At 32.8% G+C, this 17,478-nt stretch overlaps 3 protein-coding genes across 3 annotated transcripts; 2 read left to right on the top strand and 1 right to left on the bottom strand.

Annotated features, from left to right (window-relative positions):
- Positions 1-6,879: 6,879 nt before the first annotated feature.
- On the top strand, positions 6,880-11,412 carry LOC104810522 (kinesin-like protein KIN-13B). The gene is made up of 12 exons (XM_010536859.2): positions 6,880-7,184; positions 7,542-7,748; positions 8,078-8,251; positions 8,414-8,515; positions 8,616-8,693; positions 8,828-8,909; positions 9,253-9,412; positions 9,501-9,803; positions 9,915-10,133; positions 10,228-10,582; positions 10,679-10,744; positions 10,825-11,412. Exons 1-12 carry the CDS (start codon positions 7,044-7,046, stop codon positions 11,005-11,007), a joined length of 2,070 nt encoding a protein of 689 aa, XP_010535161.1. The 5' UTR covers positions 6,880-7,043; the 3' UTR covers positions 11,008-11,412.
- A 159-nt stretch (positions 11,413-11,571) lies between these two features.
- Positions 11,572-12,312, bottom strand: LOC104810523. The gene has a single exon (XM_010536860.1). The coding sequence runs from the start codon at positions 12,295-12,297 to the stop codon at positions 11,728-11,730; it is 570 nt and encodes a 189-aa protein (XP_010535162.1). The 5' UTR covers positions 12,298-12,312; the 3' UTR covers positions 11,572-11,727.
- A 1,910-nt stretch (positions 12,313-14,222) lies between these two features.
- Positions 14,223-15,393, top strand: LOC104810525 (60S ribosomal protein L37-3). The gene is made up of 4 exons (XM_010536861.1): positions 14,223-14,303; positions 14,411-14,546; positions 14,915-15,016; positions 15,145-15,393. Exons 1-4 carry the CDS (start codon positions 14,301-14,303, stop codon positions 15,189-15,191), a joined length of 288 nt encoding a protein of 95 aa, XP_010535163.1. The 5' UTR covers positions 14,223-14,300; the 3' UTR covers positions 15,192-15,393.
- Positions 15,394-17,478: the final 2,085 nt, after the last annotated feature.

The raw sequence follows: 17,478 nt of genomic DNA on the forward strand, positions 1-17,478 counted from the left end.
TATGTATTCTTATTATTTTCATTAGCTTTTGAAGTTTATAAACTCATTACATGCGAGATTTAACATTTGTTTTTTATTGGATGCAAATCTATCACAAAACCCTTCCTCTTTTATCCGTATTTGGGATTGGGTAGACAAAAGCAAAGTCATACATAAGAATATGGGTAAGCACAGATCGGATATCCAAGATTTTTACAATATCCGTATCCGTATCCGATCCATACAAATATTAAAATTTGTTATTCGTATCCGATCCATAGTTTTCAGATATCCGTAATTTTGAATATCCGAAAAAACTACTGATATATACTGTAACGACCCGAGACCGCTATGGAATGATAGAACTATCCCCACACCAACACGAGACATTTCAGCGTGTTTTGTCCTCACTCACACACATCCCGGAAAGTACTTCCCAGGAGGTCACCCATCCTAAGACTACTCCAGAGCCAGCACGCTTAACTTTGGAGTTCTCTCGAGATGGTTAACCGAAAAGGTAGATGCATCTTGTTGTTATGAGTAGCTCAATTAATTTCTTTAAGTTATCTTAGACTGTGTAGTCCCATACCTACACAGCCCTCGAATCCCTCTCATTCTGGTGTGTCTGATTCATCCCTGTAACCCCTACCCAGAAGCTCGTCAAGAGCCGCCCATTGTCAATGCCTCTCGCACCGGCGATCACTCTCCGCCCTCCTACGGTATCCTGGGCTGTCACAGGCCCACCAGCTTCCGCCTGGTTCGTCCTCGAACCACACCGTACTTGGAGAGAACCGGCTCTGATACCATTTGTAACGACCCGAGGCCGCTACGGAATGATAGAACTATCTCTACACACCAACACGAGACCTTTCAGCGTGTTTTGTCCTCACTCACACACATCCCGGAAAGTACTTCCCAGGAGGTCACCCATCCTAAGACTACTCCAGAGCCAACACGCTTAACTTTGGAGTCCTCTCGAGATGGTTAACCGAAAAGGTAGATGCATCTTGTTGTTATGAGTAGTTCAATTAATTCCTTTAAGTTATCTTAGTCTGTGTAGTCCCATACCTACACTGCCCTCGAATCCCTCTCATTCCGGTGCGTCCGATTCATCCCTGTACCCCCTACCCAGAAGTTCATCAAGAGTCGCCCATTGTCCATGCCTCTCGCACCGGCAATCACTCCCCGCCCTCCTACGGTATAAAAAAACAACAAAGATAAAAAAAATAAACTTGGTCCGAAGATTTCTCCATCGACAACTTGCTCGACTTGTCCAACGACGATGTTTTTGTTGATAAAGCCGCCGATGACTAGCCCCACCACCAACTAGAGAGAGTATCTAATTTTTCGAGGACCCTCCGTGTGATGGAAATAACTTTCTCCGTTGCACAGATTTCTCCGCTAACGATGATTTTGGTCTTGCCCCACCATTCCGGTAAAATTCGATTTTAACTTGGGAATTAGTCAATGATTCCTTAAAGATAATCACACGAAAGATGGATTAAGGAAGAGAGAGAGAGGTGGAAGAAAGACAAGGGAGAGAGAGAGTGGTGGCAGAATGAGTAAAGAAAAAAAATGATGAAACAAAACCCTAAAACATCTTTTATTTATTATAATATTACTCTTAAATATAAAATAATTATCAAATCACTCATATATTATTAATATTGCTAAAAAGTTCGGATCGGATCGGATATATCGGATAATTCTATTTTGATATTCGTATACGAAAAATATTTTGAAACTAATATCCGTATCTAATCTGTGAACTCCGGATATCCGAATTTTCGGTTCGGATACGAATCGAATAACGGATCGATTCAGATTTTTTGGATATTATGCTCACCCCTACTTAGGAGGATTTTTTATTTAATTTAATCAAATTAATAAAAAATACAACACTAATCTTATAAGTCATTATATATTTTTTTGACAACTTAAGATTTGATCATTTTTCTTTTAAAAATAAATATTAAGTTTATTTGTTAAATGTGTCGAAGAAACTCATTTGTATTTGTATATACCGTTAACAAAATGAAACTCATTTGTATATTGTATATATTTAAACTCACAATATAAATATTTATGTTTTAAGGTCAATGATTAAGAGTATTAACCAAGAGAACAAAAATCAAATTTTACTTCATTTAGAACAACATTTATGATTTTTTTTTATAAAAATTAAATAAGTGTGTTTCCGTAACATTAGTTTTATTAAGTTTTATTATTAATTTTAATGAATAAATTTTTTAATCAAATTTTTGGGAACATTGTTTTAATCTAAGTTAACTATGTGATTTTATATGTAAAAGTTTATAGAAATCTTAATTATCTATAATTTGGATTCCTCAATCATATACGCATTTTATATACCATAATTATTATAAATATATTTTTACAGTCTTTGTAGCATTTTTATTATATTTTTTAGTAGTTGCATATATTTTTTTTCTTAAAAGTTTTTTCCATTTGATTATTCAATTTGTTAATTTTTTTCTTTTTTTCTTTTATCAATTGTCTTCGTTTTCTATAGAATTTGAGATTCAATTTGAAAGATGGATAAACTTGAAAAGTTTTTTTATAAATATTATAAAGTATAAAAGAAATCAACATTGTTCAATTTTGTTTTCCAAAAATACCATTTTTTAAAAGTATCATAAGTTCAAATTTATTTTTCCATATTTATACAGATCTATAATAAAAAATACCATTTGTTATGTTGATTATCTCGAAGAATACGGACCGCGCGATCTAAATCATCCAACGCCTTATTTGGATTTGTCTCTCAATCAAAATCCATACATATCTAACTCGTGTTTCTTCTCCATCGCTGTGCTTGTGTTCGACTATTGGAAACCACTCACAATTCTCTTCTTCTCATTTCGATTCTTGTAAAATAAATGACATTGTCTTTTGAGGTGTAGTCCTTGCTTCGTTTTTATCTCTCATATTTTGTAGTTTGATCTGAGTGTAATCATTTGAATGGAAATCCAGAATTGATATTCTATTTTGATTATAATATACAAAATTGATGAACATGATTCCTCGAAGAACCTCTTTGATTAGATCATAAAGGACTTAACTATTTCGTTGTAAAATATGTTGCTTATATAATATACAGCTCATTCTTATAAAATATATTTTATAATAGTTAAGTACTAATTATGATTGTCATTATTATTTATAGATTTACTTGATCGTCAACCTCAAATCTCTCACCATCTTCTTTATTTATATTCGCAATTATGTTTGGATTCTTCTCAAATATCCCACCATATTCTTTATTTATATTCGCAGCTTTGTGTGGATTCTTCTCTTCTTTATCCACAACTCTTTTTAGACTTTTCTTCACCATTGGTTTATCAGATTGGACGAATATCGGTTAAACTCGACCAGAACGAAGAACATTTCACAGGCTTCATCGTATAAAGAAGCTATGATTTGTCCTAAGTTGGCATGATTAGTATTCACAGGAATAAATCGAATAGTCAATACCATCGAGAATACTCCTTTAAAATATCTAAACAAATCATCCATTTATATAATAATATGACATAAAAAATAGAACAACTTGAAAACTGAAACATAAATCAATATAAGACATCAGAATAATATAAAAACTAAAAAATAAATAAGCATAACTCGTGTCCAAGTTTGACATCCATTCCTTGAAAAATAAATACGTGTATCCTTATCAACGTATAGATAATTAATGAATATAGAATTCATTAGTTAATTATTAACCATTGGTATACGCGAGAAAGATTCAATGCATTATTTAATTAATAACTCTTGATATTACATGAGAAATATTCATTAACCAATTTATAACTTTTGATATTCCTAAAAAAAGACACGTGTTATATTCTCGTGAAAAATATACTTTTATATATATATGATACAATTATAAATATCTAAATATTTTAGATATATCTAAATTTTGAATATTATGATGTAGAAGAATTTAAATATTTTCAAAATTTGTAGTGATATCATCAACGATTTAACATCAACATCAACATCGCTTCATTCTCAAGTTAAAAATTTTAATGATATATTTGATGGAATTTATATCTTAATTTTTCTCATCAAATTATTTTCATAATATTATCGGAATATTGATTGCATCATTTTGTATCATAGTAATCCGAATATTAACCAATTATTTCAATCGATTTATACTTTTTCAATTGATCTACAAAAGAGTTGGAAGATCAAAAAATATAAAAAAAATGAAAAAATTAAAATTAATATAGAGGTTGATGTAAATTAAACCTCAACCCAAAAATATGGTGAAAATTGTGTTTGAAGAAAGAGTGCAAATGAGATTATTGATAGTTCGATGATACATTCGACTTTAACATTTTGTTAAGAAGCTAAATGTTAAGAAGCATGAGAATATGAAAAATTGAATCAAAATGGAATGCTAAAAAAGAATGATATTTATGATTGTCAAATTCACCTCTATGATGACATTAAAAATTATTTAATATATGTACCTAATTGATTTTGAACATAGGTGATGAAATAAATTTTTTTTAGAAAACACGTTATATTTTCGTCAAAGAAGATAAATCTATAAAAATTGTGTGAAGTGGCCAAATAAAACAATATAATAACGTAAATTGTTAACGTTAGGAATAGATGATGTCCAAACAACGTAATGCGTTATTTCAAATACAATTGAAACCATTGTTTAAAATCGAAAAAATGGAAGTTGAATACCCTTGTCAAGTCAAGATGACATGCTTCAAAAAATCAATCTAATCTCTATACATTTGCAAAAAGAAATATCTTAGTTATAAAATTATAGATAATAGAATATTTTTATTTAAAATACTTTTTATGAAATCTTTTCAATAACAGAATCCATACGAGAACAAAAATCCTAAACCAATAACTGTTCTAAAAAGATACCAACCAAGTTAGCACGATTTGAGGTTTGTTTATTTAATCACCAAGGAATTGAAAACAAAACAATTTATAGTTATCAAAAAACATGCAAAATAATTGTATATAGATTATTTTAAAAAGTTTCTTTAAATTATTTTAAAATTATATTCTAGATTTTCGAAAAGAGAAATTTCCAAAAAAAATCATCCAATTTAAAGATAACTAACAAATTCATAACGAATTTTTAAAAAATTCATATTCATACTTAATTTGAAATTTTTTTCTAAAAAATCATTCAAAATTTAAATTTTTAACAAAATTCTCATCGGAACCGAATTAATTTTGTCATATAAACAGAAACCGCCTTACGTGGCATGTATTACCTCACCATGTAGGATACACGTCACATTAATAATAAAAAATTGTAAAAAAAATGTAAAAAAATTGTAAAAATTATAAAAATTGTAAAAAATATAAACTTGTAAAAAATTTCAAAAATTGTAAAAATTGTAAAACAATTGTAAAAATTCTGAAAAAATTGAAAAAACTATAAAATTTGTAAAAAATTGTAAAAAATTGTAAAAATCGGGATGAGATAGAGATTTTTAAATCAGTTTTTAAATAGGTTTTCTGTCTACGTGGCAAAATTAATTCGGTTCCGATGAAGATTTTGTTAATAATTCAAATTTTGAATGATTTTTTTAATTTTTTTTTTGAAATTCAGTATGAATATAAACTTTTCAAAAGTTCGTGACGTGACGAATCTGATAGTTATCTTTAAATTAGATTATTTTTTTGGGAATTTTCCTTTCGAAAATTCCATGTATTCATTTTCGAGTTTAATCCAAATTAAACTATAAGAGTGTAAATACAACAAAAAATGATACGAAACCCAAATTAAAAAGATTGATGTCGAACAAGATAGAGAAAACAATATTAACGAAAATGATTTGAGTGAATGCGCTTTACAAAAAAAAAAGCTATGAGAGCGTAAATTTTAGAGTAAAAAAGTTAATGATATTTTTTTATTTTTTAAAAAAAATACGAATCTTCTTTTTTACATGTTCGGATATATGTTATTTCGAAAATAAAAACAAAAAATTCAAGATATTTGATACTCCAAAAATCTATTTCAAATTCATAGTTAATGATATTCGAATATACAACAATTAGATATATTTTCGTTACATAAGAAAAAAACAATTAGATATTTTTAGTAATCCAACACATGTCAACGTGTCAATGTAAAAAAAAAGGACCACGACCGAGCTCCGACCACTGTCTAAAGTGGGGACCACCATATGGAAGAGCTCCTGACGAGCGACACGGCATCGTTTTGGTGCACCCTCCTTCTCACGTGCCTAACTCTTCAACGTGGGAAAATCACCTAAATAACCCATTTGGATCGCATCTATTTCAGTATACATCACCGAAAAAAAAAAAAAATTTTAATTTTAACCCACTTTTCGATTGAAAAAGTCCAAAATACCCTTTTCATTTTATTTTTTACAACCTTATTACGACTAACATATAACTGATATACAATTAAAATAAGACAGATGATTTTTTTGCCACCTTTTTTAGAATCAATTGTAACTATATTTAGACTTAATTATGAAGTCGTAATAACGAAGTTGTTTTCGAACGGATAAATATCGTAATTCATTAAGGGTAATTTCGTCTTTTCACAGGGAAAAAAATGTGTTATGTTTTCGGTGGTGTACTGGTGAAATAGATACGACCCAAGTGGGTTATTTGGCTAAAAAAACCCCTTCAACGTGCATTCCATATTTTTCTCAAATCTTAATCATATAAATTAAATACGTTAAAGAAAATTAATCTCCTCTATCTCCCTCTTCCTTTAGACTTAAGCATGATGATTGCAGAAATAGAATAAAGTTTGGCGAACCATTTATTAAAATCTATAAAATATTATTTTAAACTTTCAAAATTAAAGAAGGAACCTTCTCTCTAATCCGTGATTACGTATTGGGTTTAATGGAGCAATAGAGAGATAGCAGCTCAGTGCTTTAATTTGAACTTGTGAAGAGAGAGGCAGAGAGAGAGGGAGAGAGAGAGAAGACGGGGTCGGAGATCCGATTAGGGCACGATTTGGAGCACCCATTGGAGCTAGCGAAGTGAGATTGGGATCCGCATTTTTGTTGGAAGAGATGAACGGGAGGCAGAGATCTGGTGCGGCTACGGTGCACCACCAGAGACAGCTCTCCGACACCTTCCTCGACGGTGCCCCCTCCAGTGGCCGATGGCTTCAGTCCGCCGGTCTTCAGCATTTCCAGTCTGCTTCTGGCAATGTAAATCCGACGGTGTTATCCTCATTTGCCTTGTCTTTTTATCTGTTTCGCTCGAGATACAGTGCGATGAACTTGTTTTTCGTTCTGGGTTTCTGTTGTTTCTTAAGAAAATCTCTTAGTTCAGGAACGCTACTTGCGAATTTTTTATATCTGCTTGCTGGAAATGGATACGATCTAATGTATTTGTTTGATCGTCTATGAATTAGCCGGTGCAAGATGTTGGAGTTTATATGCATTTGCTTGATGAGGGTTATCGGACCAATTCGAAAATGCCATCCGATCGAAAATTAAAGGATGTCTCTTGTTGGAGTTTCTTTGATTTTTTGTACTAATAGATAATGGTGGAACTACTAACAGGACTATGGAAACTACGGTGGAAACCAGGCAACAAGAGGATTCAGTAATGGGCAGCGAGGTTTTAATGGTGCAAATGAAATATATGGAGAGCTTACTTCTCCTCAGTACGGTTCTCGCCCGTCTAGCCAGAGAAAGAATGGCGATGAATCTGAGTTTAGTCACGGGCTATTAGATCTGCATTCTTTTGATACTGAGCTTCTTCCTGAGGTGGGTGTTTTCTTAATCTCCTCTCGAAGTAACATAGATAGTTCTTGTTCGATGTTGTTTTCATGTTCATATGGTATCCGTATATTTTAGAACAATTTTTAAACTTCAGTAGCAGCATTTTAGATTTTTTTTCCCGTCTAACCAATCTGGCAAGAGACGAAGTATAGTTAAAAGAAGGATATCCTATAATGGATGTATATGGTTGTTTATCCATTTACTTAGTTTGTGTCCTGGTTTGAAAAGTATTTGAACTTTGTTCTCTCCTACTGGCATGTTGTTATTGCTTTCTGGGCATATGTTATGCTTATCTCTTGTTATTTTATGAACAGATTCCAGTCTCTAGTCAATTAGAAGGTCCCTCCATTTTCAATCCTAATCAAGGTCGTAGCTTTGATGATGACTTTGAAACCTACAACAAGCTGCCTGGCGGAAGACGTGGGTTGGCTGAAAACTTTGCCGTTGAGAAAGAAAGGATGAATTCTGTTGCAAAGATTAAAGTTGTTGTATGTTTCCTTCACTAGCTTCTCCTTTCTCTAGTTTAAGCTCTTATGGACAGTTGCTTGGTTTTCTTCACTAAATTAAGTGATTTCCCTTTCTTGTAACTCTGAGCACATTATTTGTTTTTCGTTTCTGTAACGTGATATTTCTTGATTGCTTGAGAACAGGTACGTAAGAGACCGCTTAACAAAAAGGAGTTGGCGAAGAATGAGGAAGACATTGTTGAAACATATTCCAACACTATAACAGTTCATGAAACTAAACTTAAGGTCAGCTACTGATTGTTCGGTTCCTGCCATCTGAAATGTGTAGAGATAACGTATTTTTCTGCTGTTAGAGGTTGACTGATTTAGACTCAAACTTTTGCAGGTTGATTTAACAGCTTATGTGGAAAAACATGAATTTGTTTTTGATTCTGTACTAAATGAGGAAGTCTCAAACGATGAGGTGAGTGTGCTGTTGGAAAGCATATAACATCAACCATACAAAAAGCAAAAAAATATTCACAAAAGAGGGTGAATATAAACCTTAACGTATATTGTTCTGGTCGTTGTTCTCAGACTACATATCAAATTCTGTAGGTTTACCGTGAGACTGTGGAGCCTGTAGTCCCCCTCATTTTTCAGCGCACCAAAGCCACTTGCTTTGCATATGGGCAGACAGGTGAATTTTGTATTGTGAAGTCATGAATCCAAAAGGCCGTGTCCCGAAAACTCTGAATTAGCCACTATCCACCCCTCAATTTCTATTCCAGTAATATGGAGACTTGTGATTGGATGGACTTAGATCTTTTTTCTTCCATTATATCTATGTCCTATTAAAAAGACATTGTATGCGGTGATTTCTAATCTATCATAAATCAGAAATGATGCACTAGCATGTGTGGTCATTTTCTCTACCCAAAAAATGGTTTGTTCAGCTAACAAAATATGAAATTTGTTTTATGCAAAATCTGTGGAATGGTCGTGTATACCTGAACCATCCTTGTCTTACGTATGCCTTTCAGGTAGTGGTAAAACCTATACCATGAAACCGTTGCCTCTTAAAGCTTCAAGGGACATACTGAGGTTGATGCACCACACGTACAGGAACCAAGGGCTACAGTTGTTTGTCAGTTTCTTTGAGATTTATGGAGGAAAACTATTTGATCTCCTTAGCGATAGGAAGTAAGTTCAATTTTTTTTTCATTTTGTTCCATCTTCTTGGCCGTGATGCCAATACATGCAGCTGAACGCTATTCCTCCGCTTCTATAGGAAGCTGTGCATGAGAGAGGATGGTAAGCAGCAAGTTTGCATCGTGGGCTTGCAAGAGTACAGAGTGGCAGATGCAGAGACGATTAAGGATCTTATTGAGAAGGGAAGTGCGACAAGAAGTACTGGGACAACTGGTGCAAACGAGGAATCCTCCCGTTCACATGCTATACTTCAGCTCGCTATCAAAAAATCAGCAGAGGGAAACCAGTCAAAGCCTCCTCGTCTTGTTGGCAAGCTTTCCTTTATCGATTTAGCTGGAAGTGAACGGGGAGCAGATACAACAGACAACGACAAGCAGACAAGGTAGTGTTTTCTGCAATCTCTGATTTGGAGCCTGGCAATCCAACAGTGATGAATAGTCTCTGTGCTGAATCTGTTCTGTATATCAATACTATTTTATATCAATGATGACAGATTGGAGGGAGCAGAGATCAATAAGAGCTTGCTTGCCTTAAAGGAGTGCATAAGAGCTCTAGATAATGATCAAGGTCACATACCTTTTAGAGGGAGCAAGCTAACCGAAGTTCTCAGGGATTCGTTCATGGGAAATTCACGCACTGTCATGATATCTTGCATATCTCCGAGCTCTGGATCATGCGAACACACCCTTAATACCTTGAGATATGCTGACAGGTATAGTTTTCTCGTTCACTGTTCTATATATTTTCTCGTTCCATCATTTCTCTGTCTCACAAAGTTTATGTGTACTATGACAACCGCATTGTAGGGTGAAGAGTCTCTCGAAGGGAAATAATTCTAAGAAGGACGTATCTTCTTCAATTGTAAATCTAAGGGAGTCAACAAAATTTCCAATTGCTTCGGAACTGCCACCTCCATCTAACTTTGACGATGACATGAATGAAACATGGGCTGAAGATGATAACGATGAATTTGATGCATCTGATTACGAGCAAGAGAGACAAATGTTGAAGAAGAACGGGAAGATAGAGCCGTCATCCTATAATGTCCCTGCACAGGACAGAATGCAGAAACCTAGTATTCAGATGAAGAAGACAAGGGACATGCCGAAACCTGACATGAAGAAGTCAAACTCTGACAACGATCTAACCATACTTTTGCAGGTGATTATTCAGTAAGGAGAGTCTTCTTTCAGAATAATCCATGTCTTATATTAAGAGAGCTTTTACCTGACAAGCATTTCTCACGAACTTTTGCAGGAAGAAGAAGAGCTTGTGAACGCACACCGCAAACAAGTTGAAGAGACCATGAATATCGTGAAGGAGGTATGATTCATTTAGTTTTGCCAACCTTTTACCGGTATATATATACATATATACATATATTATATACACATCATTTGCAGGAAATGAACTTGCTGGTAGAGGCAGACCAACCGGGGAACCAACTCGACGGCTATATTACGAGATTAAACGCCATTCTCTCTCAGAAAGCGGCAGGTATTCTCCAACTACAGAACCGTCTTGCTCATTTCCAGAAACGGCTAAGGGATCACAATGTGTTGGTATCTACTACTGCTGGGTACTGACCCGAAAAGCCCGACTCACTAACGGGTCCTCATTTTACTGGACCTAATCCCGGGTTTTGGCTCTCAAGAAAAAAAAAAGGGTTCCGTGGCGGTGGCGGTTGCTGTGGCTTGCCAGTTTCCCTATCTATTGAACCTCCATCCCCTTCTTGAGAATCTACAGAGAAGTATTGAAGGGATTATTATGTAAAGATTATATGCTCTCGTGCTGTTTTTTTGTTTTTAATTAAAAAATTCCTCAGCTCTTTACGTTTTGAGATCTTGTTTTGTATTTGTTGCAAGAGAAGGAGAAGGATGTAATATACAACAATGTACTTGATGATGATGATGGTGTTACAGTTACTTGTTCAGCTGTACCAGAGTCATCATTATGCATCTTAATACCATATTTTATGCTGTCTTTGACTAGCTTGAAGGACGGTCCAAAATTGAAAATTATGTGATGCTTATGGTAGAATAGCAACAAAAAAAAAATGATATAAAAGTAATTAGAAAATATTTCTAAATAACTAAAAATTCCTAAAATTAATCAGCTTACAAGCAGTGAGCGTAAATGTATAAAGAGAATTCGGTCTAACATCCACTAAATTGGAAAACAGTTCATTGTCAAACTAAATTGGTGCAGATATATGCACAGGAAACACTGAAGCAAACAAACAGACAAAGAAGAAAGAATCCAAAACAATGAAGAAAAAAACACACAAACAGCGGAGATCAAGAACCCTAAAATGTAAGGACAGACCCAACTCTTCTCTTGGAAGCCTTGGCTCTGACGACAGACGACGTCTGAGGAAGAGACAGATCCGAGTAGAGATCAGCAAAGAACTTGTCGACGATATCGAGATAGACGGGGCTTCTAAGGCGGGAATAGTAATGAACCGCCTCTTCTACGTCGAGGGCATCCTCTATATCTCCGCTTTCGATCATATCCATCTCCTTAACCTTCTTCTCAAATGCTTCCCGGTCTCTTTGTCTTCTCCACGACCGGGAAAAGGCTCGAGGTTTCTCCCCTTCTTCTTCTTCTTGAGTTTGCTCTAACGATGACGTATCATTGGCTTTTTCGAGATCTGATTCCAAAACGTTGAGAAAACTTATGTAGAGGTTGTCGGGGTGAAGAGATTTTGACCTGCGAGAAAAGGGTTTTCTCGGTAGCTTCTTACGCACTCGGAAGAAGAAAGACTTGACGTTGTGAAGTGTTCTATGGAAGAAGAAGAAGAAGAAGAAATCTTTCTCCTTAAACATCTCTTGATGATGAACACTTTTCTCTTCAGAGTAACTGGTGCTTTTTTGCATTACCAAAAAAAATGATGTTTTTTTTTCATCAAATGTTCCTCAATATCATATATATATATATATATATATATATGTATGAATACACATATATGGTGTTTCTATATTTTCTATATATATATATATATATATAATGGTAAGAATGCAAAAGAGAGAATTTGGTTTGTTTTTGTCTTGGAATCAAACCTTTCTCTTTTACTCTTAATCTCTTTTATTCAGATTCATCGTGTTGCTCATTTTTTTTTCTTTTTCTTCTATTTTTCTCTGTCTTTTTCCCCCTGATTTTGTGTTCCTTAAATTAAAGTCGATGTGGTTGAAGATCATGTACAAAGAAATCCGACATTATCGTTGCGTAACTCTTAAGCAACTTTCATTATGAGAAAAAAAAAATATTTGATTATAGAAATACTTGTCAAGATTCAAACAAGTTCAACTATTTACTGATGTGTTTACTTCTAAGTTACATTAAGTTCGACGGCAATTAATAAAAAATTATTCTCACATGTTAATCTTGATTAGTTTTGAGGAGTATTCCAAATACATAATAATTAATCAAGTAAAACAAATATCATAATATCATTTTTAAATTATATAATTATATCATAATATCATTTTTTTTTTCTTATCACCTATGACGTTTTTAGTAGTAAGAGACTTGGGTTTTCTTAAACTCGATGATAGATAATTCATATTTCAAGATATCGTCTCCATGTTAATTGAGTAAATTAAAATATCATCTGTTTTGTGTTATATTAGTTTACGTTTTTTATGAAATAATGGCGCACATAAATTTCACGAAAAATTGTTTTTAACAGAACAAATTCCATATATATATATATATATATATATATTGTGTTACATGGAGGAATGAGTTTGTGTCCTTTTAAAGGGAAGAGTTAAGGATAATCAAAGCTTTGGTTTTTGACGAGATGTTGTCTAAAGTGCGGTTCCATTCATTGAGATGCAAAGCCAAAGTCCCTCTTTGGACCCACCGCTTATTTATACATTGCATTCCAATTTCTCTTACATTTTGTATTTTTAGAATCCCTTTCCACCATTTACTACTCAAATTACGTTACAAATTGCCCCCCTCCCCTCAATTTTTTTTACTATCCTTTAATTTGCTTTTACATAAATTAAACCTATTTTATTTTAAAATACCTCATAGAAAAAAAATAACAAGTAAGATATGAACAAAAATATTCAGTTTTCGAATATCTGATATAATCCATGATCTATTATCCAAAAGTCCAATATCTCTCCAATACAAATTTAAATTTAATAATTGGAATAAAAAAGTATCCGATTTACTTATCATTTTCGATATTTACCGATACATACATATATATATATATATATATATATATAGAGAGAGAGAGAGAGAGAGAGAGAGAGAAATAAAACTATTCTTTTTTTCTTTCTTATTTCATAAAATTAAAAAAACATACTTTTAAAATTTTTATCCTAAAATTCATACGTTTCTCTTTTACATTTGTGATTTTGTCTTCAATATCCCCTTTCCCTAATCCTCGGATATCCAAATATTTGGGATATATTCATAAATATTTAAAACTCAAATATTTGTTGACTTAATTCTAATTCCCAAACACCATTTCTAAATTAGATATTCCAATTTTTTATGTTTTTTGTTTTTGTACACTGTATTTGAATACACTTGAGCATCTTGCTTCGCGTACGATACCGTGAATTTGGAAAAAATAGAAAGACCCATAATGATCACTTTATAATTTAATATGGAAAAATCGATACTGTGAATTTGCCCAAAAAAAAAAAAAAAGATTTGCTGAAAAAAAAACACATCTCTGGAATCCATTAAGCCCAACAATAATGGGCTACATCATTCGGCCCATAATGCCCATAGTAACCCTAGAACAAAAAAAAAACCCTAAAATTTTAGATATAAATTGGTTCTGAGTCTGCCTGTTCAGTTTCTTCTTTTCTGAAGCCGGAATCTAGGGTTTTTTCTTGCGCTCGCCTCCGCTGCAATGGTGATCTCCTCCACTCCTCTCATTCGGTCTTCGAATTTTTTATTCTGTTGATCGATTGCATTTCTGATCTAAATTTCGGTGTGGATGTGGGTTTTTGGGGATTTCAGGGTAAGGGAACGGGAAGTTTCGGAAAGAGGAGGAACAAGACCCACACTCTCTGTGTGAGGTGTGGACGCCGCAGCTTCCACATCCAGAAGAGTCGCTGCTCTGCTTGTGCCTTCCCCGCTGCTCGCAAGAGGACCTGTAAGCCTCTCTATCTCTCTCCCTCTCTTTGTGTGTGTGTACGCCTTAGTTTATGAATGTAATTTCGTGGGGATCGCGAAACAGTATCAAAGTGACGAGGAAAGCTTCTTGTTAGATTAGTGATTTCATTGATTCTCTGTTAGGTATATGTTTTTTTTCAATAGGAGAAAAGAAGCATCTCACTGATTACTATGTCCCTGTACTTTTAGCGATTCCCTGACCAAATGTTGTCAAAGTCGACTTTTTTCATGATAATCTTCGGCTGCTTTTGTTGTGATAGAGCCATTTTTTTTTTTGTGTGTGTGTTTGTATAATTGTGATGTTTCTGCTATAGGATTTATGGGACTGTGTCTGTTTTTTTTGTGTAGACAACTGGAGCGTGAAGGCCATCCGGAGGAAGACAACTGGTACCGGAAGAATGAGGTATCTTCGCCATGTCCCTCGCAGGTTCAAAACCGGATTCAGAGAAGGTACTTGATTCTTGTTTCCATTACCCTATTGCCTTATTCTAGTTGGATAACCTTCTGAAGTTTCTTCTCGTAACTCGTTGAAGATATTGCACACGTGGGTTTATGGGAGTTTTACACATTGTTTGTAGGTACTGAGGCAAAGCCGAGGAACAAGGCAGCAGCCTCGTCGGCTTAAGTCAATTTAAGCATTCACAGGGAGAGTAATTTTTGTAGTTTTGGTTTCTCTTCTGCTTGAGACTATTCATGTTTGTTCTTGTGTCTTCTATTTGAAAAAGTATTGGACAGAGATGGAAATGCTGCTTACATTTTGAAACCCTTTATTGATTATTTGTGTTTTGACAAGAAACAAATATAGATTGCTTGAGTGAGATTATAGATATGGTTTTGTCGTGGCTAGTTCAAGAGAATGCGGTCTGTTTGCATGAGTTAGGGTTTTGGATCCTATTACTGATTCAATTTTATAGGAATTGCATCTTAGAAAAACTCGGCTACTCCACTACATGTGTGGATATGATTTTTCCTTGGTGCTTATGGTATTGAATTCTGGGCTACGATTATGAATGCTGATTTTGCTCTTTTGAAGAAATCTGTATATAATATATGAATTTGATGCTTACAAGTCCTTTACATGTTTATATATATCTATATATATATTGGCTGAATTCAGTGATTGCTTAGGCGGATCAGACAGTGCATATCCTGCATGTAAGCGTAAAATCACATCTTTTGTAGCTTTTTGATGTTTCAGCGTTGTTGATGACGTCCGTATGCATCTGGTTCATGGTTGATGTCACGTGCATTCATGTATTAATGTCTATCTGTGTTGTGTGTTGCGAGATTCTTGGTATTGGGTCAAGAATGTAGGAAACTATGGGGTCGTTATTTCTTTTCTCTGTCTAATTATTTTTATAATAATATGATTTTATTTTAGAAAAAATCATATATCATCAGTTTTTATAACAATTGTTTATCCGATTGGATCTGTTTGATTTTCTAAGGTCATATTATTCTTCCTACGAGTTGAATGTGCATCCAACATGAATTAGGTGTTGTTTTTTTTTATTAAAATGAATAGAGAATGAGAAGATTTCTAAAAAATATTTAATTGCAATTATTTCCCATTTTCTCTATTATCATTAACTTTTTGTAGCAACTAAATTTGGATGTAATTATTTTTTATAATCACCATTTTGTCTGACTTTCTTCTCTAAAATTTTATTATACCTTTTACATGTTTTCATCCTGTTAAACTTATAGATGATAGATATTATTTCATTTTTAAATTATAAAATAAAAAACCCTTAAACTTTGAATTTATTTCAAAAATTCAATTTTTAAAATTCTCTTTCAATCATTTTTTTCATTCATAACTTTTTGTATCGTTATCAGTTCTTGATATCTATACATAAATATTAAAATTATCTTTATAAGGTATATAGAACATATGATTATGTTATAAAGATAAAAGTTATAGAGTTCGAAAGTTTCTCGAAAAAATGTTAAAAAATTAATTCTATTAAAAAAAATTAAATATATAAAATAACTCAACATTAATTATTCTAGTAACCAATGCCTGGTGTATATTTTATATTTTTCGTATTCGTTTTCTATTTTTTTTTTCAATTTTAGAATGTATTCATTGACTTATATATATATATATATATTTCATTTCATTAGGGTCGTTGTTTGAGTTCGTATTTTATTAATAAATATATTCATATTTCAAAAAATTTCGATTTTATTCGATTATTTTTTGGGATTGAATTCCGATTTCTATTTTTTTTAAGTTATGACTATTCGATTTTTATTAGATTTTAGTTACCCGAACCCAATCTTTCCCAATTCCGATTTCTGATCTTGCATGAATTGTTTTTTTTTTTTGGGATAAAGAATCTAGCATGAATGTTGAAATTCACTTTTGCATTTTGAAAGAATATAAATATTATATGAATAATTAATTAAATATTCATATCATATATATATGACATGCATTTAAGTAATTAGTTATATATTCATGTCGTATGAATTGTTTGCACATAGATGACTACTTGTAATCCGATGGACATGCTTTCATTGTTTCCGGAAAACAGAACAACTTCACACAAAACACATGACACGTTTTTTAAAGGTAAAATTCTAAAACCTGAAATTCTCAATTTTCACAAAATAAAACATAAATTTATTTTTATCAAATAAAAGTTCAATTTTATTTTTCAATAAAAAAATAAATCCAAAATTTATAATATTTATCATTTTTAAACATATTACTGATGCAAGATTATGATATCATGACATGTGGATGATGACGTATCAAATATTATCAAAATGTTGACTTGCTAAATAGGATAATGGAATACCACGTCGTCAGTAATAAGTTTAAAAATGATAAAAAAATATAAAATTTTAGTTTATTTTTAGGTAAAAATAAAATTAAAGTTTTATTTGATAAAAAACAAATTTCA

The sequence above is a fragment of the Tarenaya hassleriana genome, unplaced genomic scaffold (genome assembly GCF_000463585.1).
Source record: "Tarenaya hassleriana unplaced genomic scaffold, ASM46358v1 Cleome18, whole genome shotgun sequence".
Classification (NCBI taxonomy): Eukaryota; Viridiplantae; Streptophyta; class Magnoliopsida; order Brassicales; family Cleomaceae; genus Tarenaya; species Tarenaya hassleriana.

Bases quoted from the DNA above. Each gene is read 5' to 3' on its own strand.
- LOC104810525 (XM_010536861.1), top strand. The intron at 14,547-14,914 runs GTAAGCCTCTCT...TTTTTTGTGTAG, and splicing joins CGCTGCTCGCAAGAGGACCT to ACAACTGGAGCGTGAAGGCC. The intron at 15,017-15,144 runs GTACTTGATTCT...CATTGTTTGTAG, and splicing joins CAAAACCGGATTCAGAGAAG to GTACTGAGGCAAAGCCGAGG.
- LOC104810522 (XM_010536859.2), top strand. From the start codon at position 7,044: ATGAACGGGAGGCAGAGATCTGGTGCGGCTACGGTGCACCACCAGAGA. The intron at 7,185-7,541 runs GTAAATCCGACG...AACTACTAACAG, and splicing joins TCCAGTCTGCTTCTGGCAAT to GACTATGGAAACTACGGTGG. The intron at 8,252-8,413 runs GTATGTTTCCTT...GCTTGAGAACAG, and splicing joins TTGCAAAGATTAAAGTTGTT to GTACGTAAGAGACCGCTTAA.
- LOC104810523 (XM_010536860.1), bottom strand. From the start codon at position 12,297: ATGCAAAAAAGCACCAGTTACTCTGAAGAGAAAAGTGTTCATCATCAA.